This window comes from Palaemon carinicauda, chromosome 20 (genome assembly GCF_036898095.1).
Source record: "Palaemon carinicauda isolate YSFRI2023 chromosome 20, ASM3689809v2, whole genome shotgun sequence".
NCBI lineage: Eukaryota > Metazoa > Arthropoda > Malacostraca > Decapoda > Palaemonidae > Palaemon > Palaemon carinicauda.
The window spans coordinates 95,636,943-95,650,550 of record NC_090744.1 but is presented as its reverse complement, the minus strand read 5'-3'; the positions used below and the strand labels follow the sequence as shown (position 1 = coordinate 95,650,550).

At 45.1% G+C, this 13,608-nt stretch overlaps 1 protein-coding gene and 1 non-coding gene across 2 annotated transcripts in view; one reads left to right on the top strand and one right to left on the bottom strand.

Moving 5' to 3' along the window:
• Positions 1–74, top strand: TRNAI-AAU (transfer RNA isoleucine (anticodon AAU)). The gene has a single exon. It is a non-coding gene; the product is annotated as a tRNA-Ile (tRNA).
• Positions 75–10,777: 10,703 nt separating this feature from the next.
• The window catches only part of LOC137659996 (trichohyalin-like), a 4,788-nt gene continuing 1,957 nt past the window's right edge, over positions 10,778–13,608 (bottom strand). Inside the window, exons 2-3 of the mRNA XM_068394731.1 lie at positions 12,751–13,608; positions 10,778–12,348 (exon numbers count right to left, since the gene is read on the bottom strand). The exon at positions 12,751–13,608 is cut by the window's right edge and continues 159 nt beyond it. Of these exons, the coding sequence (XP_068250832.1) occupies positions 10,778–12,348; positions 12,751–13,608 (2,429 nt within the window). The remainder of the gene's footprint in view (positions 12,349–12,750) is intronic.

Below are 13,608 nucleotides of genomic sequence, written 5' to 3'. Positions count from 1 at the left end.
GGCCTGTTAGCTCAGTTGGTTAGAGCGCCGTGCTAATAACGCGGATGTCGAGGGTTCGATCCCCTTACGGGCCAAGGTGTGATTTTTATCTGAAAAAAAATGGCGGCACTGTCGTCAGAGTTGTGGTCTTTTGTAGGTTTGGAATATAAGAATTTGAACTATATATTCCAGGGCAAGGGGCTGATATCTATGCGGCTATTCAGAGCTTCTGGGGAGTTGGGGTAGGTTATGTGTGACGTAATAAAAGCCAAAATATGTTATACAAACGTGTGTAATTAAGAAGCAGATTTTTTAGTTCGAATTCTACTTTATTGAATTAAATGGAACTTAGGATAATGCTTAAACGTTAAGGCCTTTTTGTAAAGCTGGCATAAGACTCGTTTCATAGTATCTCTGTTATAATTATCTAATATCCATTACAAAACTGAGGAAAAGGCACCTGATATATTAACAGAAAGAGAGTGAAGGGAAAAAACACACGAAATGCATCTCCTGGCATCATAATACACTATTATTATTATTAGTATCAAAAGTTCAGATCTCCTCCTATAATTACCCTTTCCCTTGCAGGAATTATTTCAAGCTCCTACATCTCCTCCCAGAATGTATCCTTCTCCTCCTCTGTACATCCAGTTTGCGGGGCATAGGCACACACCACATTGACTATTGTTGCTCCCAGTCCTAGCTTTAAACTCATAATCCTGTCATTTTTCCAATTCACCCCAATCAAATTTTCCTTCAACACTTTCGATAATATTATTCCTACTCCATTTCTTCCTTCCATATTTGCTCCACTGTAATATAATTTACAACCATCGCCTAGTTCTCTTGCGTTATTTCCTTTCCACCTGGTCTCCTGCACACACAGCACTCCAATCTTCTTTCTCTCCATGAGGTCGACCAGCTCTTGCCCTTTACCAGTCATTGTCCCCACATTCAGAGTTGCTACTCTCATCCTCTCCTCAGACATTTTCCTCTGAGCTTGCCTTTTAACCCAGCCCGCTCATGACTGTGTAGCCCTTGCCGATTTTTCGGAGGATCAGGCGAGGTCCCAACGCATGGCTGAGGGGAACTCCCTAGCATTAATTTCATTCTGATTATACTCAATGACCATACTTGTTTTGGCTAATATTTTTTTCATGGCTGGATGCCTTCTTGCCGCCAACCCTCCCCATTTACTCGGGCTTCAGACCGGTACCAAGTTGAGGCTGGCTTGTCCCCCGTCAGTGGCTGAGTTGATTATTCGCAGCTGCAGCTGCTGCTGATTATTCTCAGCTGCAGCTGCTGCTGATTATTCTCAGCTGCAGCTGCTGCTGATTATTCTCGGCTGCAGCTACTGCTGACTATTCTTGGCGGCAGATGCTGCTGACTATTCTCGGCGGCAGATGCTGCTGACTATTCTCGACTGCAGATGCTGCTGACTATTCTCGGCTGCAGGTGCTGCTGACTATTCTCGGCTGCCGCTGCTGCTGCTTATTCTCAGCGGCAGCTGCTGCTGATTATTCTCGGCTGCAGCTGCTGCTGATTATTCTCGGCTGCAGCTGCTGCTGACTATTCTCGGCTGCAGCTGCTGCTGACTATTCTCGGCTGCAGCTGCTGCTGACTATTCTCGACTGCAGATGCTGCTGACTATTCTCGACTGCAGATGCTGCTGACTATTCTCGACTGCAGATGCTGCTGACTACTCTCGGCTGCAGCTGCTGCTGATTATTCTCAGCGGCAGCTGCTGCTGATTATTCTCAGCGGCAGCTGCTGCTGATTATTCTCGGCGGCAGCTGCTGCTGATTATTCTCGGCTGCAGCTGCTGCTGATTATCCTCGGCTGCAGCTGCTGCTGACTATTCTCGACTGCAGATGCTGCTGACTATTCTCGGCTGCAGCTGCTGCTGCTTATTCTCAGCGGCAGCTCATGCTGATTGTTCACAGTGGCAGCTGCTGCTGATTATTCTCGGCTGCAGCTGCTGCTGATTATCCTCGGCTGCAGCTGCTGCTGACTATTCTCGACTGCAGATGCTGCTGACTACTCTCGGCTGCAGCTGCTGCTGATTACTCTCGGCTGCAGCTGCTGCTGATTATTCTCGACTGCAGATGCTGCTGACTATTCTCGGCTGCAGCTGCTGCTGCTTATTCTCAGCGGCAGCTCATGCTGATTGTTCACAGTGGCAGCTGCTGCTGATTATTCACAGTGGCAGCTGCTGCTGATTATTCTCAGTTGCTTCTGCTGCTGCTGATTATTCTCAGCTGCAGCTGCTGCTGATTATTCTCGGCTGCTTCTGCTGCTGCTGATTATTCTCAGCTGCAGCTGCTGCTGATTATTCTTGACTGCAACTGCTGCTGATTATTCTCGGCTGCAACTGCTGCTGATTATTCTCAGCGGCTGCTGCTGCTGATTATTCTCAGCAGCCGCTGCAGCTGATTATTCTCGGATGCAGCTGCTGCTAATTATTCTCGGCTGCAGCGGCTGCTGATTATTCTCGGCTGCAGCTGCTGCTGATTATTCTCGACTGCAGATGCTGCTGATTATTCTCAGCTGATGCTGCTGATGATTATTCTCGGCTGCAGCTGCTGCTGATTATTCTCGACTGCAGATGCTGCTGACTATTCTCGGCTGCAGCTGCTGCTGCTTATTCTCAGTGGCAGCTGCTGCTGATTATTCACAGTGGCAGCTGCTGCTGATTATTGTCAGCTGCAGCTGCTGCTGATTATTGTCAGCTGCAGCTGCTGCTGATTATTGTCAGCTGCAGCTACTGCTGATTATTCTTGACTGCAACTGCTGCTGCTTATTCTCAGTGGCTGCTGCTGCTGATTATTCTCGGCAGCTGCTGCTGCTGATTATTCTCGGATGCAGCTGCTGCTGATTATTCTCGGCTGCAGATGCTGCTGATTATTCTCAGCTGATGCTGCTACTGATTATTCTCGGCTGCTGCTGCTCCTAATCATTCTCGGCTGCAGAAACTGCTGATTATTCTCAGCTGCAGCTGAAAAAAAATCAGCAGCAGCTGCAGCTGAGAATAATCAGCAGCAGCTGCCACTGTGAATAATCAGCAGCAGCTGCCACTGTGAACAAGCAGCAGGAGCTGCAGCTGAGAATAATCAGCAGCAGAGGAAGCAGCTGAGAATAATCAGCAGCAGATGCAGGTGAGAAGAATCAGCAGTAGCAGAAGCAGCTGAGAAGAATCAGCAGTAGCAGAAGCAGCTGAGAATAATCAGCAGCAACAGAAGCAGCTGAGAATAATCCGCAGCATCAGAATCAGCTGAAAATAATCAGCAGCAGATACAGCTGAGAATAATCAGCAAAAGCAGCAGCAGCTGAGAAAAATCAGCAGCAGCTGCAGCTGAGAATAATCAGCAGCCGCTGCAACTGAGAATAATCAGCAGCAGCTGCAACTGAGAATAATCAGCAGCAACAGGAGCAGCTGAGAATAATCAGCAGCAGCTGCAACTGAGAATAATCAGCAGCAGCTGCAACTGAGAATAATCAGCAGCAGCAGGAGCAGCTGAGAATAATCAGCAACAGATGCAGCTGAGAAAAATCAGCAGCAACTGCAGCTGAGAATGATCAGTAGCAGCTGCAGCTAAGAATAATCAGTAGCAGCTGCAGCTAAGAATAATCAGCAGCAGCTGCAACTGAGAATAATCAGCAGCAGCTGCAACTGAGAATAATCAGCAGCAGCAGGAGCAGCTGAGAATAATCAGCAACAGATGCAGCTGAGAAAAATCAGCAGCAACTGCAGCTGAGAATGATCAGTAGCAGCTGCAGCTAAGAATAATCAGTAGCAGCTGCAGCTAAGAATAATCAGCAGCCGCTGCAACTGAGAATAATCAGCAGCAGCTGCAACTGAGAATAATCAGCAGCAACAGGAGCAGCTGAGAATAATCAGCAGCAGCTGCAACTGAGAATAATCAGCAGCAGCTGCAACTGAGAATAATCAGCAGCAGCAGGAGCAGCTGAGAATAATCAGCAACAGATGCAGCTGAGAAAAATCAGCAGCAACTGCAGCTGAGAATGATCAGTAGCAGCTGCAGCTAAGAATAATCAGCGGCAGCAGAGGCCGCAGAGATTAATCACCAGCAGATGCAGCTGAAAATAATCAGCAGCAGCAGAAGCAGCTGAGAATGATCAGCGGCAGCAGAAGCAGCTGAGAATGATCAGCAGCAGCAGAAGCAGCTGAGAATGATCAGCAGCAGCAGAAGCAGCTGAGAATGATCAGCAGCAGCAGCAGCTGAGAATAATCAGCATCAGAAGAAGCAGCTGAGAAAAATCTGCAGAAGCAGCAGCTGAGAATAATCAGCAGCAGCAGATGCCGCTGATAATAATCAGCAAAAGCAGATGCAGCTGAGAATAATCAGCAGCAGCAGAAGCAGCCGAGATTGATCAGCAGAAGATGCAGCTGAGAATAATCAGCCGCAGCAGAAGCAGCTGAGATTAATCAGCAGCAGCAGCAGCTGAGAATAATCAGCAGCAGCAGAAGCAGCTGAGATTAATCAGCAGCAAATGCAGCTGAGAATAATCAGCAGCAGCAGAAGCAGCTGAGAATAATCAGCAGCAGCTCTGGCTGAGAATAATCAGCAGCAACAGCATCTGAGAATAATCAGCAGCAGCAGAAGCAGCTGCGATTAATTACCAGCAGATGCAGCTGAGAATAATCAGCAGCAGCAGATGCAGCTGAGAACAATCAGCAGCAGCTACAGCTGAGAATAATCAGCAGCAGATGCAGCTGAGAATAATCAGCAGCAGCAGAAGCAGCTGCGATTAATCACCAGCAGATGCAGCTGAAAATAATCAGCAGCAGCAGAAGCAGCTGAGAATAATCATCAGCAGCAATTACTAAGATTAATCAGCAGCAGATGCAACTGAGAATAATCAGCAGCAGCAGAAGAAGCTGAGAATAATCAGCAGCAGCAGAAGCAGCTGAGAATAATCAGCAGCAGCTACAGCTGAGAATAATCAGCAGCAGATGCAGCTGAGAATAATCAGCAGCAGCAGAAGCAGAAGCAGCTGAGATTAATCAGCATCAGATGTAGTTTCTGCTTCTGCTGCTGCTGATTATTCTCAGCTGCTTCTGCTGCTGCTGATTATTCTCAGCTGCTTCTGCTGCTGCTGATTATTCTCAGCTGCTTCTGCTGCTGCTGATTATTCTCAGCTGCATCTGCTGCTGCTGATTATTATCAGCTGCATCTGCAGCTGATTACTCTCAGCTGCTTCTGCTGCTGCTGATTATTCCCAGCTGCATCTGCTGCTACTGATTATTCTCAGCTGCTTCTGTTGCTACTGATTATTCTCAGCTGCATCTGCTGCTACTGATTAATCTCAGCTGCTTCTGTTGCTACTGATTATTCTCAGCTGCTTCTGCTGCTACTGATTATTCTCAGCTGCTTCTGTTGCTACTGATTATTCTCAGCTGCATCTGCTGCTACTGATTAATCTCAGCTGCATCTGCTGCTGATTATTCTCAGCTGTAGCTGCTGCTGATTATTCTCAGCTGATTCTGCTGCTGCTTCTGCTGCTGCTGATTATTCTCAGCTGCATCTGCTGCTACTGATTATTCTCAGCTGCATCTGCTGCTGATTAATCTCAGCTGCTTCTGCTGCTGCTGATTATTCTTAGCTGCTGCTGCTGCTGATTATTCTCAGCTGCTTCTGCTGCTGCTGATTATTCTTAGTTGCATCTGCTGCTGATGAATCTCAGCTGCTTCTGCTGCTGCTGATTATTCTCAACTGCTACTGTGGCTGATTATTCTCAGCTGCTTCAGCTGCTACTGATTATTCTCAGCTGCATCTGCTGCTACTGATTATTCTCAGCTGCATCTGCTGCTGATTATTCTCAGCTGCTTCTGCTGCTGCTGATTATTCTCAGCTGCTTCTGCTGCTGCTGATTATTCTCGGCTGCAGAAACTGCTGATTATTCTCAGCTGCAGCTGAAAAAAAATCAGCAGCAGCTGCAGCTGAGAATAATCAGCAGCAGCTGCCACTGTGAATAATCAGCAGCAGCTGCCACTGTGAACAATCAGCAGGAGCTGCAGCTGAGAATAATCAGCAGCAGAGGAAGCAGCTGAGAATAATCAGCAGCAGATGCAGGTGAGAAGAATCAGCAGTAGCAGAAGCAGCTGAGAAGAATCAGCACTAGCAGAAGCAGCTGAGAATAATCAGCAGCAACAGAAGCAGCTGAGAATAATCCGCAGCATCAGAAGAAGTTGAAAATAATCAGCAGCAGATACAGCTGAGAATAATCAGCAAAAGCATCAGCAGCTGAGAAAAATCAGCAGCAGCTGCAGCTGAGAAAAATCAGCAGCCGCTGCAACTGAAAATAATCAGCAGCAGCTGCAACTGAGAATAATCAGCAGCAGCAGGAGCAGCTGAGAATAATCAGCAGCAGCTGCAACTGAGAATAATCAGCAGCAGAGGCAGCTGAGAATAATCAGTAGCTGCAGATGCAGCTGAGAATAATCAGCATCAGATGCAGCTTCTGCTTCTGCTGCTGCTGATTATTCTCAGCTGCTTCCACTGCTGCTGATTATTATCAGCTGCTTCTGCTGCTGCTAATTATTCTCAGCTGCATCTGCTGCTACTGATTATTCTCAGCTGCATCTGCTGCTGATTATTCTCAGCTGTAGCTGCTGCTGATTATTCTCAGCTGCTTCTGCTGCTGCTGATTATTCTCAGCTGCTTCTTCTGCTGCTGCTGATTATTCTCAGCTGCTTCTTCTGCTGCTGCTGATTATTCTCAGTTGCATCTGCTGCTGATTAATCTCAGCTGCTTCTGCTGCTGCTGATTATTCTCAGCTGCTGCTGCTGCTGCTGATTATTCTCAGCTGCTTCTGCTGCTACTGATTATTCTCAGCTGCTTCTGCTGCTGCTGATTATTCTCAGCTGCATCTGCTGCTACTGATTATTCTCAGCTGCATCTGCTGCTGATTATTCTCAGCTGTAGCTGCTGTTGATTATTCTCAGCTGCTTCTGCTGCTGCTGATTATTCTCATCTGCTTCTGCTGCTGCTGATTATTCTCAGCTGCTTCTGCTACTGCTGATTATTCTCAGCTGCATCTGCTGCTACTGATTATTCTCAGCTGCTTCTGCTGCTGCTGATTATTCTCAGCTGCTGCTGCTGCTGCTGATTATTCTCAGTTGCATCTGCTGCTGATTAATCTCAGCTGCTTCTGCTGCTGCTGATTATTCTCAGCTGCTGCTGCTACTGCTGATCATTCTCAGCTGCTTCTGCTGCTACTGATTATTCTCAGCTGCTTCTGCTGCTGCTGATTATTCTCAGCTGCATCTGCTGCTGATTATTCTCAGCTGCTTCTGCTGCTGCTGATTATTCTCAGCGGCTTCTGCTGCTGCTGATTATTCTCAGCGGCATCTGCTGCTGATTATTCTCAGCTGCTTCTGCTGCTGATTATTCTCAGCTGCATCTGCTGCTGATTATTCTCAGCTGCTTCTGCTGCTGCTGATTATTCTCAGCTGCTTCTGCTGCTGCTGATTATTCTCAGCTGCTTCTGCTGCTGCTGATTATTCTCAGCTGCTTCTGCTGCTGCTGATTATTCTCAGCTGCTTCTGCTGCTGCTGATTATTCTCAGCTGCTTCTGCTGCTACTGATTATTCTCAGCTGCATCTGCTGCTGCTGATTATTCTCAGCTGCTTCTGCTGCTGCTGATTATTCTCAGCTGCTTCTGCTGCTGCTGATTATTCTCAGCTGCTTCTGCTGCTGCTGATTATTCTCAGTTGCATCTGCTGCTACTGATTATTCTCAGCTGCTTCTGCTGCTACTGATTATTCTCAGCTGCTTCTGCTGCTGCTGATTATTCTCAGTTGCATCTGCTGCTACTGATTATTCTCAGCTGCTTCTGCTGCTGCTGATTATTCTCAGCTGCTTCTGCTGCTGCTGATTATTCTCAGCTGCATCTGCTGCTACTGATCATTCTCAGCTGCATCTGCTGCTGCTGATTATTCTCAGCTGCATCTGCTGCTGATTATTCTCAGCTGCTTCTGCTGCTGCTGATTATTCTCAGTTGCATCTGCTGCTACTGATTATTCTCAGCTGCATCTGCTGCTGCTGATTATTCTCAGCTGCTTCTGCTGCTGCTGATTATTCTTAGCTGCTGCTGCTGCTACTGATTATTCTCAGCTGCTTCTGCTGCTGCTGATTATTCTCAGCTGCTGCTGCTGCTACTGATTATTCTCAGCTGCATCTGCTGCTACTGATTATTCTCAGCTGCATCTGCTGCTGATTATTCTCAGCTGCATCTGCTGCTAATGATTATTCTCAGCTGCTTCTGCTGCTGCTGATTATTCTCAGCTGCATCTACTGCTACTGATTATTCTCAGCTGCTTCTGCTGCTGCTGATTATTCTCAGCTGCATCTGCTGCTGCTGATTATTTTCAGATGCATCTGCTGCTGCTGATTATTTTCAGCTGCATCTGCTGCTGATTATTCTCAGCTGTAGCTGCTGCTGATTATTCTCAGCTGCTTCTGCTGCTGCTGATTATTCTCAGCTGCTTCTGCTGCTGCTGATTATTCTCAGCTGCATCTGCTGCTACTGATTATTCTCAGCTGCATCTGTTGCTGATTAATCTCAGCTGCTTTTGCTGCTGCTGATTATTCTCAGCTGCTGCTGCTGCTGATTATTCTCAGCTGCTGATTCTGCTGATTATTCTCAGCTGCTTCTGCTGCTGCTGATTATTCTCAGTTGCATCTGCTGCTGATTAATCTCAGCTGCTTCTGCTGCTGCTGATTATTCTCAGCTGCTTCTGCTGCTACTGATTATTCTCAGCTTCTTCTGCTGCTGCTGATTATTCTCAGCTGCATTTGCTGCTACTGATTATTCTCAACTGCATCTGCTGCTGATTATTCTCAGCTGTTTTTGCTGCTCTTGCTGATTATTCTCAGCTGCTGCTGCTCTTGCTGATTATTCTCAGCTGCTGCTGCTCTTGCTGATTATTCTCAGCTGCTGCTGCTGCTACTGATTATCCTCAGCTTCTGCTGCTCTTGCTGATTATCCTCAGCTGCTGCTGCTCTTGCTGATTACTCTCAGCTGCTGCTGCTCTTGCTGATTATTCTCAGCTGCTGCTGCTCTTGCTGATTATTCTCAGCTGCAGCTGCTGCTGATTATTCTCAGCTGCAGCTGCTGCTGATTATTCTCAGCTGCATCTGCTGCTGATTAATCTCAGCTGCTTCTGCTGCTGCTGCTGATTAATCTCAGCTGCTGCTGATTATTCTCAGCTGCTTTTGCTACTGCTGATTAATCTCAGCTACTTCTGCTGCTGCTGATTATTCTCAGCTGCTGCTGCTCTTGCTGATTATTCTCAGCTGCTGCTGCTCTTGCTGATTATTCTCAGCTGCTGCTGCTGCTCTTGCTGATTATTCTCAGCTGCTGCTGCTGCTCTTGCTGATTATTCTCAGCTGCTGCTGCTGCTCTTGCTGATTATTCTCAGCTGCTGCTGCTCTTGCTGATTATTCTCAGCTGCTGCTGCTCTTGCTGATTATTCACAGCTGCTGCTGCTCATGCTGATTATTCTCAGCTGCTGCTGCTCTTGCTGATTATCCTCAGCTGCTGCTGCTTTTGCTGATTATTCTCAGCTGCTGCTGCTGGTGTGTTATTTTCAGGTGCAGTTGCTGGTGTTGCTGTCCACCTAACCATAAATGCCCCCCTCAAAAAGATGATGCAGCATCTTTTCCCCTGTAATATGGTTTTGGCCCAACCTCCAAGAACTAGTCTGCATACAAGAAGAATCGCAGCTTCATCCCTCTGCAGAGCCGGTCTTCTAGATTATTCCCCCAGAACCACCCAAAGGTTGGTATCCGAAAGAATAGATCTAGATATCCGACCATTTGTACACTTGACAAAGCATACTAGAATCAGCCAGGTTCCTTCCCTTTGCAGAGCCAGCCTTTTCAGTTAGTCCAAGCACTATTCAAGCTGGGGATATTAGCCACAAATCCATCGAGGTGGGCAGTTATTTCATACATCCTTCAAATGGAGCAGTCAGGCTAACAATGCATTCCAAGTGCTACTGCTGATGTTACTCGGCTTCCACTGCTTTTCAGCTGCTGCTGCTGCTGCAACTCAGCTTCCACTGATTTTCAGCACCTGTGGCTGCTTGTACTCCGCTTCCACTGCTTTTCAGCTGCCGTTGCTGCTGCTACTCAGCTTCCACTGCTTTTCAGTTGCTGCTGCTGGATTTTTTTCTAATTTTCTTTTATGTTTTAATTTGTTTGGGACTTTTTTCGTCATATTTTAATATAGTTTTTTAGTTTTTACATATTTTTTTCTTTTTTTTTTGGATTTTTTAGTTTTTATAATTTTTTGGGATTTTTTCATTTTTATACTTTTTTGGATTTTTTTGGTTTTTATTCTTTTTTTTGGATTTTTCACTTTTTAAGCTTTCTGGGGGATTTCTAGTTTTTATATTTTGGGGGGGGGGGTTTAGTTTTTATACTATCTTGGAATTTTTAGTTTTTATACTTTTATGGATTTTTCACATTTTATACATTTTTGGATTTTTCACTTTTTATACTTTTTTGGATTTTTCACTTTGTATACTTTTTTTTCAGTTTTATGCTCTTTTATTTTCTACTTCTTAATTTTTTTTAGTTTTTTTTTTTTGTTTTATACTATTTGGATTTTATCGTTTTTATAATTTTTTGGGATTTTTTAGTTTTTATACTTTTTTGGATTTTTCACTTTTTATACTTTTTTGGGATTTTTTGTTTTTAATTCACTGTCACTTAGTCCAGGTGCAAGTATCATCCTGGAACACATCCGAGTTTCAATATTTTTTCCTTTAATTTTTATTCCTGAAAAATTGTTCAAAATATTCAAAAGTATTTTCATAACGTTCTTCAAATGGCCTTTGATCGTTCTTCTTCTGTGACTGTTCCCTGCTTTGTTCATAACAGTGCTTTTGATGGTGCTCCTTTTCTTGTTGGTCATATGGCTGCTGGCGTTTCTGTTTCGGTTGGTTATAGGTCTGCTGACGTTCCTGTTTAGGTTGGTTATAGGTCTGCTGACGTTCCTGTTTAGGTTGGTTATAGGTCTGCTGACGTTCCTGTTTAGATTGGTTATAGGTCTGCTGATGTTCCTCTTTATGTTGGTTATAGGTCTGCTGGCGTTTCTGTTTCGGTTGGTTATAGGTCTGCTGACGTTCCTGTTTAGGTTGGTTATAGGTCTGCTGACGTTCCTCTTTATGTAGGTTATAGGTCTGCTGACGTTCCTGTTTAGGTTGGTTATAGGTCTGCTGACGTTCCTGTTTAGGTTGGTTATAGGTCTGCTGACGTTCCTGTTTAGGTTGGTTATAGGTCTGCCTGAAAATTTGTTCAAAATATTCGAAAGTATTTTCATAACGTTCTTCAAATGGCCTTTGATTGTTCTTCTGTGACTGTTCCCTGCTTTGTTCATAATAGTGCTTTTGATGGTGCTCCTTTTCTTGTTGGTCATATGGCTGCTGGCGTTTCTGTTTCGGTTGGTTATAGGTCTGCTGACGTTCCTGTTTAGGTTGGTTATAGGTCTGCTGACGTTCCTGTTTAGGTTGGTTATAGGTCTGCTGACGTTCCTGTTTAGATTGGTTATAGGTCTGCTGATGTTCCTCTTTATGTTGGTTATAGGTCTGCTGGCGTTTCTGTTTCGGTTGGTTATAGGTCTGCTGACGTTCCTGTTTAGGTTGGTTATAGGTCTGCTGACGTTCCTCTTTATGTAGGTTATAGGTCTGCTGACGTTCCTGTTTAGGTTGGTTATAGGTCTGCTGACGTTCCTGTTTAGGTTGGTTATAGGTCTGCTGACGTTCCTGTTTAGGTTGGTTATAGGTCTGCCTGAAAATTTGTTCAAAATATTCGAAAGTATTTTCATAACGTTCTTCAAATGGCCTTTGATTGTTCTTCTGTGACTGTTCCCTGCTTTGTTCATAATAGTGCTTTTGATGGTGCTCCTTTTCATGTTGGTCATATGGCTGCTGACGTTCCTGTTTAGGTTGGTTATAGGTCTGCTGGCGTTCCTGTTTAGGTTGGTTATAGGTCTGCTGGCGTTCCTGTTTAGGTTGGTTATAGGTCTGCTGATGTTCCTCTTTATGTTGGTTATAGGTCTGCTGGCGTTCCTGTTTAGGATGGTTATAGGTCTGCTGGCGTTCCTGTTTAGGTTGGTTATAGGTCTGCTGACGTTCCTCTTTATGTTGGTTATAGGTCTGCTGGCGTTCCTGTTTAGGTTGGTTATAGGTCTGCTGATGTTCCTGTTTAGGTTGGTTATAGGTCTGCTGACGTTCCTCTTTATGTTGGTTATAGGTCTGCTGGCGTTCCTGTTTAGGATGGTTATAGGTCTGCTGATGTTCCTGTTTAGGTTGGTTATAGGTCTGCTGACGTTCCTCTTTATGTTAGTTATAGGTCTGCTGGCGTTCCTGTTTAGGTTGGTTATAGGTCTGCTGACGTTCCTGTTTAGGTTGGTTATAGGTCTGCTGACGCTCCTGTTTAGGTTGGTTATAGGTCTGCCTGAAAATTTGTTCAAAATATTCGAAAGTATTTTCATAACGTTCTTCAAATGGTCTTTGATCGTTCTTCTTCTGTGACTGTTCCCTGCTTTGTTCATAACAGTGCTTTTGATGGTGCTCCTTTTCTTGTTGGTCATATGGCTGCTGGCGTTTCTGTTTCGGTTGGTTATAGGTCTGCTGACGTTCCTGTTTAGGTTGGTTATAGGTCTGCTGACGTTCCTGTTTAGGTTGGTTATAGGTCTGCTGATGTTCCTGTTTAGGTTGGTTATAGGTCTGCTGACGTTCCTGTTTAGGTTGGTTATAGGTCTGCTGACGTTCCTGTTTAGGTTGGTTATAGGTCTGCCTGAAAATTTGTTCAAAATATTCGAAAGTATTTTCATAACGTTCTTCAAATGGTCTTTGAACGTTCTTCTTCTGTGACTGTTCCCTGCTTTGTTCATAACAGTGCTTTCGATGGTGCTCCTTTTCCTGTTGGTCATATGGCTGCTGACGTTCCTGTTTTGGTCGGTTATAGGTCTGCTGACGTTCCTGTTTAGGTTGGTTATAGGTCTGCTGACGTTCCTCTTTATGTAGGTTATAGGTCTGCTGACGTTCCTGTTTAGGTTGGTTATAGGTCTGCTGACGTTCCTGTTTAGGTTGGTTATAGGTCTGCTGACGTTCCTCTTTATGTAGGTTATAGGTCTGCTGACGTTCCTGTTTAGGTTGGTTATAGGTCTGCTGACGTTCCTGTTTAGGTTGGTTATAGGTCTGCTGACGTTCCTGTTTAGGTTGGTTATAGGTCTGCCTGAAAATTTGTTCAAAATATTCGAAAGTATTTTCATAACGTTCTTCAAATGGCCTTTGATTGTTCTTCTGTGACTGTTCCCTGCTTTGTTCATAATAGTGCTTTTGATGGTGCTCCTTTTCATGTTGGTCATATGGCTGCTGACGTTCCTGTTTAGGTTGGTTATAGGTCTGCTGACGTTCCTCTTTATGTTGGTTATAGGTCTGCTGACGTTCCTGTTTAGGATGGTTATAGGTCTGCTGATGTTCCTGTTTATGTTGGTTATAGGTCTGCTGACGTTCCTGTTTAGGATGGTTATAGGTCTGCTGACGTTCCTCTTTATGTTGGTTATAGGTCTGCTGACGTTCCTGTTTAG